Source organism: Labeo rohita, chromosome 8 (assembly GCF_022985175.1).
Source record: "Labeo rohita strain BAU-BD-2019 chromosome 8, IGBB_LRoh.1.0, whole genome shotgun sequence".
NCBI lineage: Eukaryota > Metazoa > Chordata > Actinopteri > Cypriniformes > Cyprinidae > Labeo > Labeo rohita.
In genome coordinates, this window is record NC_066876.1 from 20,107,216 (window position 1) to 20,123,220 (window position 16,005).

At 36.5% G+C, this 16,005-nt stretch overlaps 1 protein-coding gene across 1 annotated transcript in view; it reads left to right on the forward strand.

The window, feature by feature from the left end:
- kcnc4 (potassium voltage-gated channel, Shaw-related subfamily, member 4) overlaps positions 1-9,543 on the forward strand; it is a 28,639-nt gene extending 19,096 nt beyond the window's left edge. The window contains 4 exon segments of the mRNA XM_051117298.1: positions 1,567-2,503; positions 2,956-3,026; positions 3,028-3,151; positions 7,566-9,543. Coding sequence (XP_050973255.1) covers positions 1,567-2,503; positions 2,956-3,026; positions 3,028-3,151; positions 7,566-7,633 — 1,200 coding nt within the window. The 3' untranslated portion in view covers positions 7,634-9,543.
- The last annotated feature ends 6,462 nt before the right edge of the window (positions 9,544-16,005 follow it).

Sequence of the window (16,005 nt, forward strand, 5' to 3'; positions counted from 1 at the left end):
CTTTATAATGGCAGAGTATGGGTGGTAATATTCAATAGTCCAATAGAAGTCCAATAAAGTGCATCCATCCATCATGGCCGAATAAAGGCTTTCTGAAGTGATTTGATGCATTTTTATAAGAAAAATATCCATATTTAAAACTTTATAAACTGTAATATCTAGTCTTATGCACATACGTCAGAGAGTACTGTTCCAAAACAAAACACCAGTCATGAATTAGAAGTACAAAACAAGGATTTGTAAAGAAAAATGTTGGAGGATTTCAACTGAAGTCAAGAGGAGACTGGATTTTCTTTTACTAGCGTATTACTAGCATATTCTCACTAGAGGTTACGTTACGCCTATGTCCTATGTCATCCGTTGGACACCACTTTCTCGTGAACGCATGCACAACAGTTAGTGGAATCTAGAGAATATTTATAAAGTTTTAAATATTTTATTTTTCTTCCAAAATGCATTGATTTGCTTCAGGAGGCCGTTATTAACTCATCTGAGCCATGTGGAGTATGTTCTATGATGGATGGATGCACTTCATTGGACTTTTGAGAATTAACACCCATTCACTGACATTATAAAGCTTGGAGGAGCAAGGTCATTTTTTTTATATAACTCCGATTGTATTTGTCTGAAATAAGAAATTCATATACACCTAAGATGGCTTGAGAGTGGGGAAATTTCCTTTAACGGAAAAAAAGTGTTATTATCAAATAACACTTTTACTATTAAACAGTATAATCATACTTTTTCAAGTGTGTAAGAGAAAATGTTGAAATTTCATATCATAAAATGTGTTTTTGCACAAGATTAATATAGGGAGTGATCTGTTAGTGTTTATTGCTCTCTTATGTTGGGATTTAAGAAGGTTTCCTGTGATTAGGTTGAGGATGGGCCATAAAAGATATTTTTTGATAACTCAGATGAAATATGTACTGAGGAATATTTTTAAACATAATTGGTTTAAGGCAGTCAATTTCCTCACAATGTTGCAAAATGTAAAAATGCAAAATGTGCAGTTCATGACCCCTATTCCCTTTTATTTCTATATTATGACATTTTTTTGTTGTAAAATCATACTAAAATGATATGTGCACCTCAGGAAACATTATGACATAATGATAATAAAAAAGAATGTAGTTCATAACCCCATTTCCCTTAATTTCTAAATTATGACAATCTAAAAATCATACTAAAATTGTAAGTGCACCTCTGGAAACATTATGAAATAATTTAAAAATGCAGTTCATGGCCCTCTTTTCCTTTTATTTCTAAATTATGACGATTTTTGATGTGAAATCATACTAAAATTAGAAGTGCACCTCAGAAAACATTCCGAAATAATAATATTTTTAAAAATGTAGTTCATGACCCCTTTTCCATTTATTTCGAAATTATAAAGTTTTTAAGTTTTGATCTAAAAAATCATAAAATCTAAAAGTTTTGATCTAAAAATCATACTAAATTATAAGTGTACCTCTAGAATTAAATTAAAAAATGCAGTTCATGACCCCTTTAAGGTATTTGTGACTGTTTATTGAGATGTGTTTAATTTCTGGTCTTATCTTTCAGATAATTGCCTTTGTCTCCCTGTTTTTCATCCTGGTGTCCATCACTAACTTCTGCCTGGAAACCCATGAGGTCTTCAATGAACTTCATAATGTCACAAATCCAAATGCTGAAAGCACCATGACCCCCGTCGCCCCGAGGATGGAGATGGAGCCCAAACCAGTGCTCACATTGGTGGAGGGAATCTGCGTGGTGTGGTTTACCTTCGAGTTTTTGGTCCGCATCATATGTTGCCCGAACAAGCTTCTCTTCATCAAGAATCAGCTAAACATCATTGACTTTGTTGCCATCCTGCCCTACTATCTTGAGATGAGTTTGACCGGCGTCAAATCCGAAGCTGCCAAGGACGTCCTGGGCTTTTTGCGCGTGGTCCGTTTTGTGCGCATCCTACGGATCTTTAAGCTCACTCGACACTTTGTGGGTCTCAGGGTTCTCGGCCACACCTTGCGGGCGAGTGTGAATGAGTTTTGTCTGCTCATCATCTTTCTGGCCCTCGGGGTGCTAATCTTCGCCACCATGATCTACTACGCTGAACGAATTAGCGCAGATCCCCATGACCCTAGTGGCTGCAACCACACGCATTTCAAGAACATTCCCATTGGCTTCTGGTGGGCGGTGATAACAATGACGACAGTAGGTTATGGGGACATGTACCCTAAAACGTGGCTGGGCATGATGGTGGGTGCGTTATGCGCATTAGCAGGTGTGCTTACCATTGCCATGCCAGTGCCCATTATTGTTAACAATTTTGGGATGTACTACTCACTGGCTATGGCCAAGCAGAAATTGCCCAAAAAGAAGAAGAAGCACAATCCAAACCCACACATGGTGCTGAACTCTGCCTCATTTGGGAAGTCTGAAAGCAACTCACCAAGGAACAGCACACAAAGCGACACATGCCCCCTTGCTGGTGAAGAGAACCTTGGAAGAAACCGCTCAGGTAGAACATCAGGATTTCCATGACAATAGTGTTTTCTAAGAGGTGTGATGAATTGAATTGTTTGATAAAATGAGGCTAAAGACACCTGGGATATATGGCTCATTTTAATTTTATTTTCTCCTAAAATACTAGCAAAACGTAAGCCTGAAATCCTTAACAAAGCATTATACCGGAATAAACTTTGGGATTATTTTAACAATGTCCTTACCACCTTTCTAGGCCTTGAACGTGGTAGTTGTGTTGCTGTCTATGCAGGGTCAGAAAGCTCTCGGATTTCATTAAAAATATCTTAATTTGTGTTCCGAAGTTTTTGAATCTTACGGGTTTGGAACGACATGAGGGGGAGTAGTTAATGACAGAATTTTCATTTTTGGGTGAACTATTATTTCTTATATATTCACTGCAAATGAATTGCCATGAACATTGACATCCATGTTTTTGTCTTTTATCAGATTCAAAGCAGAATGGCGATGCTACCGTAACTCTTTCTGAAGAGGAGAGCTGCAGTCTGACCCAGCCACTTCTCTCCTGGCGAGAGGTGGACCCTACGATGCTCACGCAACAGAGACAAGACCATGAAAGAGGCAACCTGCTTCCTGCTAAATTCTGGAGACTTTTCTTGTGGAGCTGAACCCGCCATCCACACAGGTAAATGGAAAGTGATGGCTTTAGAGTTTGTCTTGTCCAGTGTTTAAGTTGACATATTTTGCTAAAGTAATGGTGCACAACATTAGAGATATTATAAGTTATTATGGGAAGTGTAAAAATATTTTGGTTCATTATGAAACTGTGACAGGACAAATTAGACTATGGTAGGGCATCACAGTCTAGGTAATTGAAAGGAAACACTGTATATATATAGTTCTAGCATGAAACTCTAGATGCCGTAGTCTGAAATAGGTCTAACTCAATCTGACATCATTATCACACATCACAGCTGATTGGTTCTCTCCTGTATTGGTAGCCAGTGAGTTCAAATATATGGTTAGTGCTTGCTATAATAGTTGCAGTGCACTTTAGAAACCCTCCACCATCCCCAGCTCCACCTGTATAGATTTGCTATGGATTGATCATGTATGCAGTGGTGGGTATTCATATATGTTATTTGTGCAGCAGCAGTTTTTTTTAACATGCTCACAGCAGCATGTTTTATATATATACAGTGAAAAGTGCAAGTAAAAGTGAGGTGTGGAATTGTGAAATTGGAGGTGGAAGAGAGTACTGGTTATTTACTCCCCCCACCAACAATTCCTGTTGAACCTGAGGCTCAAACCCACAACCTTTGGGTTACAATTCTGACTCTCTAACCAATAGACTGCCCAAGTGTATTGCAAAATAATCAGGGATTAGGTCTTGTGTCATTTATTTGGACTTATCTTGCAAAAAATAACCAGCCTCCAGCATTATCCTGCTCATTATCTGTGTTCTTCCCAAATAAATGGACATTAAATATTGATTTGCGGCAATATTATTTTATCATATAAAAATCAAGAGCTCGTAGAGTGCAATAAGGAACATGAAACTATCAAAGCTATACAGGAAATCATTCAGTAGGACAGTTTAAGAGTCATTTTAAAAAAAGATTTGACTGCAGAAGCCTTAATTGACTAATCAGTAATAAAGTATTCTGGAGCAGAGTAAAATTAATGTATTTTTCATCGCAAATAGCCTTGTGGACAGGGTGCTCACATAAAGCGTTGTTGTACTACGGGTGTCCCGAGTTCGAATCCCATTCATCCTCCTCTCTCTACCACTTTGCTTCCTGTCTCCTCTACACTGTCCTCTAATTTAAATAAAGGGAAAAATGGCAAAATAAATCCTAAAAAGTATTTTTGTCAGTCATGTTATGTAGCTGACATTTCAAAACTGAGAAAAATAAGATGATAACATCACACAGAACATGAGAGCATTACGACAGACAAAGCATTCGGTCAAAGCATCCTTCATTACTGGCTGCTGTCAAGTCAGACTTTGACTCAGCCTGAATGACTTGCGCCCCGGCCCCCGAATTCCCTAAGGCTCTGACAGGTTGCCGGCATTCTATTTCTGGAGATAACCGCTCGATCATGAGCTGCTTAAGCAAACATTCCACCTTTTACATCCTTGAAGCCCCTGTCTCCATTTGAAAGAGCAGAACGAGTCTTCTTCTCAGTGCTGCTAATGTGAAACAGGAGCTAATTAGCACCTGTTGCTGTGGCAAGACACCTTATAGGTGGGAATCTTCACCTGAAATCCAGAACATTACACCGGAAAAACAAGTGCTGCAACTGGGAACTGCAACAATTTGCCATTTGCTAAGATTCGCCATTAATGCGTTTTGAGGCAGAGTATGAAGTATGAATATTTCCATAAATTAATAAATGAATAACTAAATAAAGTCTTGTGATCTCATCTATGGTTTCATTGAGTAATGACAGGAAATATGAATTTTAAATACACCAGTTAGCATGAGTTTTGTTTTGATTCAAAGATTCAAACAGAGGTCGTCTAAGCCCTTCAGACATTCTGTGACGGTTGATTTCATGTTTGTGTGAAAAGCCGTGCAATTTTCCTCGCTGATGTGGAGACCGATGCACTCTGGGAATCAATGAGGGGCAGAGCGACAGCAGCTGTGGTCCTGTCAAACTAACAGTGATTACAGGCAATAATTCCCTCACCAGACATAGCAAAGATGCTCCGTCTTTGGAAATGTCATCGCTGATGTTAAAAATAAATACGTACGAATGATCTGTAGATCAGAAACTTGTGGCATTTCTTCTGTTTATTGAAACATACCTGTCAAACAAATAAGATAAATGTAAGGAAAGAAAGTAATCAAATGAATAATATTAAAGCGATAGTTCATCCAAAAATGAAAATTTAGTCAATAATTACTCACACTCATGTCAGTCCAAACATGTGAGGCCTTCGTTCATTTTTGGAATACAAATTAAGATATTTTTGATTAAATCCAAGAGCTTTCTGACCCAGCATAGACAACACGTTTAAGGCCCAGAAAGGTAGCAAGGGCATTGTTAAAATACTTTTTGTATGCAAAAAAAAACAAAAATAATGACTTTTTCTTCTCCTCCGTGTCAGTTGTCGAAGTGCATTCACGACCACAACCCATGCGCGAGGTGCTGATGATGCAAGAGCTGGCTTAATATAAAAATTAAAATTGTTTTTTCATCCCCTATTGGTAAAATTATATATTCTCACTGAAAAAAGTCTTAAAGGAAAAGTTCATTTCCAGAACAAAGATTTACAGATAATTACTCACCGCCTTGTCATTCAAGTGTCATTCATGTTCATGTCTTTCTTTCTTCAGTCGATAAGAAATTATCTTTCTTGAGAAAAACATTTCAGGAATGTTCTCCATATAATGGACTTCAATGGTGCCCCCAAGTTTGAACTACCAAAATGCAGTTTAAATGCAGCTTCAAATGGCTCTAAACGAACCCAGACGAGAAAGAAGGGTCTTATCTAGCGAAACGATTGGTCATTTTCAAAACAAATTGACAATTTATATTTTTTAACCCTAAATGCTTGTCTTGTCTCGTCTCTGCAATGCGAATGCGATAAACTCCCGTCTCGTTTTCTTCTTCAACGTCAAAATCGTCCTACATCGCTGTTTTACCTTTTTTGGTAAAGGGTGTTTGATCTTCTTCGCATGTTCACTTTGTAAACACTTGGTTGGGAATTCTGCAGTGATGTAGGATGATTTTTAAGTTGGGGAAGAAAACGAGATTGGAGTTTTTCGACATAACTGTATTGACCATATTGAAATGGAAGAAAAAAAGGCAAGACAAGCATTTAAGGTTAAAAAGTATATAAATTGTCAATTTGTTTAAAAAATAACCGGTTGTTTTGCTAGATAAGACCTTTTTTCCTCGGCTGGGATCATTTAGAGCCACTGGAGGCTGCATTTGTACTCCATTTTGGAAGTTCAAACTTGGGGGCACCATTGAAGTCCATTTTATGGAGATAATTCTTGAATTTTTTCCTCAAGAAACATAATTTTTTATCAACTGAAGAAAGAAAGACACAAACATCTTGGATGACAAGAGAGTGAGTAAATTATCCGTAAATTTTGGTTCTGGAAGTGAACTTCTCCTTAATATCTTACATAGTTTTGCTAAATGCATTTATCTTGTTTTAAGCATATTTAGATATTTTTACGTGAAAATGAAAAAAACATGATTTTTTGCAGTAAAGACAGAGTCTCCTTGGCTACTGTCTTCTCTCATACTGCGCTGTCTTTTTCAAGCCGACTTCTTTCTTGATTTGTGTGTAATTATGTGGCAAGCCAGTCATGCAGCACTGAAAAGCATCATCTACAGCAGTTCTGATGTGAGTTATGGATCTGCTTCTGGTCCCGATAGGCAGCTCAACTTAATTGCTGCTAATAGGTTTCCATTAGCAACATGGACAGACCCCACACCCTCCCTGGCCTCTGGGTTCACTGCAGAGCCTCTGAAGGCCAGCAGTCTGCTTGATTTAATAGGCGAAAATCTTTCTTTTTAGACAGTCATACATAAATCTGCAGTGCTGTTGACGGACATTTTGCTTGATTCAGTGATCCACATCCCACGTCATTGTAACGTGTCAGTCTCAGAGATTAACTTTATTAAGCTATTGATTTTTTGGGGCATTTTTTTTTTACTTTATAGGGGATTTTTGTTGCCATACAAAACACACATAAATGTCTATTTATGTGAAATAAAAATATATTAATTGAGCTAAATTAATTTCTTTAAAAAATTAATCTTAAAGGGATAGTTCACCCAAAAACAACAATTCTGTCATTAATTACTCACCTTCATGTTTTTCCAAACCAGTAAGACCTTTGTTCATCTTCAGAACATAAATTAAGATATTTTTGATTAAATCTGACAGCTTTCTGACCCTGCATAGACAGCAACACAACCGACACGTTCAAGGCCCAGAAAGGTAGTAAGAACATTGTTAAAATAGTCCATGTGACATCATCAGTGGTTCAAATAAAGGTGGGTCAAATTCATTTTACTTTCATTAATACAAGTTTGGTTCAACTTTTTTCTCTCTCTACTTGTCTTTGTTTCAGAGAGCTGTAAAGATGCGCTTACATCCCCAGGAAACTACACTCAAGCAGAAGTCACTACCCTGACCTGAGGGGGGTTTGTCCTGATGGGACACCAGCTCACCAGTCTTTCATCTTCTCATCAGTCATGCATCGTCTTTCTCAGTCAAGAATATGAAACATTTCTAGTCAAATCATCATGTACGTCTGTCCGTTTTCAAGCTGCCAGGCATGCATTTGCATGATAGAGCATAAGTACTTTTGGTCATATGTAACTTTAATGTACTTTTATATTTAGGACACATGAAATCTTAAAGTAACTCTTAAAAATATTAATGACGTCGCTGAGGTCCTCATTAAATCAAAGTAGGATCATTTTGAAGCCATTTAAATGCTAGTGCAATCTGAAAAGTTGGGAAAATAATTTTAATGTTATTTTTAGAGACTTTTAAAAGGACAAACCCTTTAATATCTCCTTCCCTAACTTGCTGTTTTATTAAGGAAATTCATCAAATCTGCCTTTGTTTGATCAAAAACACAGTAAAAATATAGAAATTGTGTTTTATATTTTAATATATTTTATTCCTGTGGTGGAAAAGCTGAATTTTGCTGAAGCGAAAACCATGATACCTTTTTTCCTCAGGATTCTTTGATGAATAGAAAGTTCATAACAGCTTTTATTTGAAATTTTTCTAACATTTTACGATAATTGTCTATACTGTAACTTTTGATCAATTAAATGTGCCCTTGATGAATAAAAGTATTAATTTCTTTAAAATAAAAAACGTACAGACTCCAAACTTCTGAACAGCAGTGCACATCAGGATATATAAAGCATTTCTCCTCCCTTGATTCTCAACTTGTCTTTATTTGGACAAAAGCAGAAAGCGGTCTGCGTCTGTACAGTATCGTTCCAGAGATCACAGGCCAATGAACACAACTGTAAAAATGGCTCATTTATCACTGTACAAAGAACCGCTGAACAACAAACAGTTTTCCAAAAGCATTTAATGCAAAATATCAAAAAGTTTTTCTTATAAAGAAATACATTTTTTTAAAAAGCAGCTTTATTAAAGAGCAGCTGCATGCTCTCCCAACCTTCGTTTTCTGTAACCAAACTACATAAAGTCCTACATTTTTAAAACATCAGCCATTAATATTCATAACTTCGCTGGTTGAGATGGGACCAAACTCAGAAAACTGTATGTTCCGCAATGTTAGTTCACTGTAATCTAACCTTCTTTTGCAAGTACACCTGTCCAAGTTGTGCCTACTGTCTTGTAATACTAATAATACTAATTAATTATAATAATAATAATATAAAAAACAACAACAACAGTGAAATGCTGTTAAGAGAGGCTCATATCGTTGAGATGTCAGTTATGTTTGCACACACACACACACACGCAAATTTATGTGTGAGATTTTTTCCTGGTTTGTTGTCTGCCATAGTTGCCTTATGTTTCATAACAACAGAGTTCAAGTGCAACACCATGCTATTTAGATCAGAAAATGTAAATATGTAGCAGAGTATCACTATCTAGCCAGAAGATGCATTCACTGTCTAGTTATACAGATTGTTTTCATAATGGTCCAGCAGTATCTGCCTTTAGCCAGTAACCTTGAGTATGTTTGTGTGTTTCAGGGATGACGTAACATGCTAAAAATGAGGCTCTTATACTAATATATGATAAGGTATACTCTAAAAAAGGTACAAAAGCTGTCACTAAGGCGATACCTTTAAAAAAGGTACACTTTTGTACTCTATTTACCCTTAAAGAGTCATCAAAATATCTTAAAAGTACCATAATAGTGGCTAATTATGGTATATTTTAGTACCTTTTAAAATCGTACTGCCTCTGTGACACTTTTGTATCCTTATTTCTGAGAGTGTACAGAACATGTACAATGTTATATGTCTAAAGCAGCTCATATCTTGTATTTTGTAGGCATGTGTGTCTATGCATTTCTGCTGGAATACAAATAAAATCTAAATATTGAACTGAGGCTTGCGCTGCTTTATTTCAAGCGCTGATGTCTAAGATGCAGCTGTATGTTTTGGAACATAGTCATTGTTGTGTATTTGATTTGAGGAGGAGAGCCAAAGCCTCGGCGCGTCTGTCTGATTGCAGACCTGAGCTTGCGCCGGCTCCACTCGCACAGTTTTAAACAGAGCAGAATACACATCCATCTCCATGGCGACTGTGAGAGATAAGCCCCATTAATTACTGTTTAGCTCCTTCTTCCCTATATGCATCCTTCTCTCTTTCTCCCCTCCTTCTGTCTTTCTCTCACACTTTTTCTCTCCTTGTTTTTTTTTCCATAGTATACCACTTTAAAAAGTGGTAAACATGCATTTTTAAGCAATAGTTCACTCAAACATAAAAATCCTTTACATAAAAAAGGTAAAACGGCGATGTAGGATGATTTTGAAGTTGAAGGAGAAAATCAGATGGGAGTTTTTCGACATACCCTAATTGTATTGACCTGGATTACACAGAATATGCATGCGCATCGCAGAGCTAGACAAAAGGAGCATTTGAGGTTAAAAAGTATATACATTTGTATTTATTTGTTTATTTTTTAAGAAAATGATCTATTGTTTTGCTAGATAAGACTCTTATTTCTCAACTGGGATCGTTTAAAGACCGCATTTACCGCCTGTCAGAGAATTGCGCGCACGCTCTCACTGACATATTTTTTGAGCAGCCAATGTGTGATCTCTCCTTAGTACTCGTGGCCAGTACTGCTAAAGTGAAGTAGTTTAGTTTTACTTTTCTGTAGTTTTTCAGTGGCTTTCAGTCATATCATTGACATTACCTGAGCAATTGAAGGCTGCATGTTTGGATGGAGCAAAAATGTAAGTGTCCAAGCATACATACAATTCCTTTGAATGATAAATGACTTTTAACTTAATGTCATTAAACCGAATGTATAAAGGAAACGGTAAAAATTAATTTTAAAATTTACTTTTCACTAGGGTAAATTTCTACATGCTATATGTCATGCAATAGCATCATTAAACTAACTAAAAATGGACAAAAGTGTTTTTTTTTTTTTTTTTTTTTTGGCCTCACTCTCTGACTCCATAAAGGCTGCCGTGTAATTTGCTCATGATTAAGCATATAAAAAATTTAGGGGAAGCATTTGTGAATACACTGAAAGGAGAAGTCCACTTCCAAAACAAAGATTTACATATAATGTACTCACGCCCTTGTCATCCAAGATGTTCATGTCTTTCTTTCCTCAGTCATAAAGAAATTATGTTTTTGAGGAAAACATTTAAGAATTTTTCTCCATATAATGGACTGGTATGGTGCCCCGAAATGCTCGTCTTGTCTTACTCTGTCTGGACTGTTTTTTCCCAGTTCATGACAGTTAGTGTATGTCGAAAAACTCCCATCTCATGTTCTCGCTCAACTTCAAAATCATCCTATATCGCTGTTTTACCTTTTTTGTTAAGGGTGTTTGATCTTCTTTGCATGTTCACTTTGCAAAAACTGGGTCGGTTCTTCTGCAGTGATGTGGAATGATTTTGAAATTTTTGAAGTTGAGGGAGAAAATACGATTGGAGTTTTTCGACATACCCTAATTGTCTTTAACTGTAATACACAGAGTTCAGGGAGAGAAAGGCAAGACAAGCATTTAAGATTAAAAAGTATTTAAATGGTATTTTTTTAATGAAAACAACCGATCGTTTTGCTAGATATATCCCTTCTTCCCCTGCTGGGATCGCTTGAAGCTGCATTTAAACTGCATTTTGGAAGTTCGGGGCACCATACCAATCCATTATATGGAGAAAAATGCTGAAATGTTTTCCTCAAAAAACATAATTTCTTTACGACTGAAGAAACAATTTGCTGTTTACCCAAAGATTCACAGCCCTAAAGTCCACTATATGGAGATAATTCCTAAAATACCGATAGGTCAGTGGGTTTTAAGGTCCAATAGCAAAATGATTGGTCATTTTCTAAACAAAAAAAAAAGTAATTTACATACTTATAACCACAAATGCTTATGTTGTGCTAGCTCTGCAATAAACTGATTTATCGCAGACATCTCATTTTCTCCTCCAACTTCAAAATCGTCCTGACATCGTTGTTTTACCTTTTTGTGAAAAGGCATTTGACTTTCTTTGCACGTTTGCTTTGTAAACACTGGGTCGGTAGTTCCGTCTATATCATTTGTGTGATTACATAATGCGTGAGGTTGAGCTAGTGCAAAATGAGCATTTGTGGTCAAAAACTGTACACATTTTTTTTTTTTTAAACGACAGATCGTTTCACTAGATAAGACCCTTATTCCTCCGCTGGTATCATGTAGAGTCCTTTGAAGCTGCATTGAAACTGTAATTTGGACTTTCAACCTGCTAATCCCCACTGAAGTCCACTATATGGAGAAAAATCCTGGAAAAACCTAAATTTCTTTTCACCTGATGAAAGAAAGACATGAACATATTTGATGACATGAGGGTGACTAAATTATCAAGTGAATTAATGTTAAAGATGAAAAGCTGATACTCTCTTATGCACTTGTTGATTTATACCTACAGTAAATATGTTCCAGGGACTGTATTCCCACACTGCTGTTATATTCACAGTTATAGAATACAACAATACCCCCCATTTTTTTTGCGGAATCCATCAGCTGAAAGGAGTATCAGAAGCACAGGAAGTGTGCCGCAGTGAATGATTTAATAGTCTAACATGCACTAAATAACCTCCTTGTGTCTAAGGCTTGGAGTGAGTGACACACATAAGCTTTCACGCAGGGAATGGGCGGCAGCATTTCATGTGTTCTGTCATCCACTCGCACTCCAATTAATTCCATTGTATTTCCTTCTCTTTTGTTGTCTTTTTTGCCCCATAAAATGGGTTGTCATGGCAATGTCGAGCGCAGTTACCATGGAGAGCTGCTCATCCGCCACTTCAGCCGGGTCGCAGAAGTGGCCAGTTGGAAAAAAAAAAAGCAGAAAGGGAAAATGCATAAGTGGCCAGTTGGTTTCTAGCTTGTTTTCTGCCTGGGCCTGATTGAGCATTTGGGTTCCCTGGTAACAAATGTTTGTTGTTGAGAGTAACAGCTGTGACAGACATTCTGTTCTGAGGACTTATGACCCATAGAAATGTTCAATCTCTATACAAACACACCTACAACAGAATGTTTCTAGTGTAGACATTTATTATCATGCTGTAAAAGGTAAAAATGAGACTGTTTTTACTTATATTAGCCTCTAGGAAAAGTAAAACCAAAAGTGAAATATATATCAGATGAATAAAAATATGTCATCTTACATATAAATGGTGCATTGGCTGAAACTATATATTAGGGAACAAGAAAATGACCAAACTCACTATTAAAGATGAGGCAGACTGTAATAAATAACAGTCAAACACTAAAGCTTTTGACAGTGGATAGGCCCTATTGAATTCATTTTGTTCTTAATATCACCAGTGCTCACTCGCAGACTGATATACGCTCACCCACTTTGTTTTACCCCCAGCTCTTGTGATAAAAGAGGTGCCATGATGGAGTTGTCATGGTTACGGTGCTCTCGGGTGTCTCTCGCCCCCCCTCCCCGTTCATCATCTTCTCAACACTGGAAATGGCGAGACAGGTTTTGGGTCATTATCCCTAAGATTCATGCTGTGTATGGACAGGTCCTGCTATTTCTTCCAACTGTCCATTCGTCTTCTCTCCCTTTCCTTTTTTGGTTCAGACGTCTTTTCATTTTTGGAGACTGAGCGGTCACTCTGATGGTGTCTCTAATTTAAGCTTAAGTTACAGACTTCAGGATTTTTTATGTAGGGGAGCCTGGAGAATGTGTTTAATTATATATACTTCTAATGTACTAGGATATCTTACTGAGCTTTAACATTATATTTAAAGGGATAGTTCACCCAAATAATACAAATTTATACTCACCTTAACCTTCACAACATACTCACCATCAAGTTATTCAAGATGTAGGTGAGATTGTTTCTTCATGTTGACAGATTTGATGAAATTGTATCGAAAATGCATCCTCTGCTGTAAATGGGTGCCCTCAGAATGAGAGCTCACACAGCTGATAAAAACATCTCAATCCACAAGTAATCCACACGGCTCCAGTCCATCAACTAACGTCTTGTGAAGTGAAAAAGTACATGTTTTAAGATGTTTTGCAACTTCAAACCATTGTTTCTGGCTAATACAATCCTTTATCTCCATTACTGCTTTCTCTGAATCAGGAGAGAAATATGCAGAGATCATGCACCATTTACATGCAAAAACAGATCAGAACGTTTTAAATGTTGAGAGGACTACAGGAGATTTTTTTTTACTGGATGAAGTGTTATGGATTATGGACTCATATTTTACCCAGAAGCCACAGTTTAAAGCGCTTTAATGTTGGATTTTTATAAACAAGTAGCTATTCACTTCACACAATGTTAATTGATGGACTGGAGCTATGTTTACTACTTTTGTTGACTACTGATGCTTTTATTAGCTGTCTGCACTTTTATTCTGACGGCACCCATTCATCCCAAAGGATCCATTTGATGAAAACCTAATTTAATACTCATTTTCTCTAAATCTGTTCTGATGAAGAAACAAAGTAATCTACATCTTGGATGGCCAGAAATTAACTTTTCCATTAAGAAGCAATATTTGCCCCCCTTGAATTGATTTCCAACTGCCATTTTTACATTTGTGAGAGTAATTTTTATAATCACCATATTATTTTAAAAACATATGTTGTTTTTAATGTCTAATACTTACATTTATCCAATTACTTTAATCAATATTTTAAACTGTTGTCAATGACAATAGACTGTTTAAAATTGAATCTAAATTATACATGTAAGAAACAAGAGCTCATAGGGCTGCAATGTTCTGAAAATAAAATCAATATTGTAGATTATTGCTCTTTATATTGCAATAATGATTATCAATATCAATATAGAAAATATTTTTGTTTCGTTTTGGGCATGTCACATTCGGCCTTCATACACAAACATGACGTTCCATGACATTAGCCAAGACTAGCACAAGTTATGCAAAAACTGAAGCTACGAAATTCATAATTTACATTGTATCTGCACCGTGTTGTTTGTGATGAGGGAATTCACGAGCAACAATAACAAAAGCTGTGGCGTTTTCAGCACTGACTAATCTAAGCGCCTCTGATTGGCCAATGCAGTCCTAATTTCAACAGAAGTGCGTCTGATTGGTTATAAGGCTCAACGCTGCACAAAAAACAGCATATAAAAAAATCTAATGCATTTTCACATTTCATTTTAATCTTGACAGCCGTAATGTGTTGTTTAATTGTGCAGGGGGATTTTTTGACCCTTTGTCTTGACTTTTTGGGGCATTATTCTTCATTTTGTTGGCATTTTTACCACAAGCCCTTGTTAATTTCCAGAAAAAAATTCATTTTGGGGAGAACTATACCTTTCATATAATAAAAAACATGATTTTTATGCTAAATTCAGTCCTATTACATAAATATTTCCAAGTGTTGTTCAAAATATGAACATCTGGGCAGAATTAGAACTCTTTCCCAGAAAACATACTGTTCTCGAATGTTTCCTGTTCACCTTTGTGTATCTTTCCTGTCAGAGTCCTGTTAGAGGCCCAGTGGACCCACGTAATCAACCTTTGGCTTGGCAGAGCCATGATATCCAAGTTTAGCATGATGCTATCAGATGCGTTCACATTTACTATTATAAGACAGATGAACAAACAAATGTGTGTTTATACTTGTCTCAATCAACAGGCAACAACAAAAAAGAAACCTCCAAATCCTGTGGATCCAGTCAGATTTAATCTGTGTCAATACTACATCAATAATGCATCAAGACTGCAGAGGTATATAATTTAATTTGACAGTAGCACTTAATTTTATGCAAAGATATAAAGATAACTTTACACATGATGACAATTTCTGAGAAATGATTAGAAACAGGAATGCACTATTACTGTTTAGTGTTTTTCTTTCCTCCCGTGGGCCTTTAGTCCTGTTACCCTAGGTACCTTAACATTTCGGGAATGAAAAGGTCAGATTGAATCTTTGCTAACAGGGACTTTCAAGTAGCTAGATTTATTTATTTATTTATTTGCATATTGAACCCAGTATCCAAGGAAACCAAATACCTGCAGGCATTGACTTTACTATCACAAATCGACAGCCAACAGAAGTAAAGTTTCTAAAGTTTAGATCGTTTATTGATAGTTTGTTGTTTGACACAGTCGGTGTAAACACCAGCATACTGAACATTTTTAACTTTTTTAATTTTACTTTTCAAGCATTAATCACACACTATAGAAACTGGCATATATGAGCATATAGGACCATTTGATAACCAGTCACCTTGTTTCTTTGAACAAGAAGATAAAAATGCTGTAGAGAAATGGGTATTTATCTGTTCAGGAGTCAAAAGCTTCTACATTTGAGAGGCTTTTATCACCATGAAGTGGACAG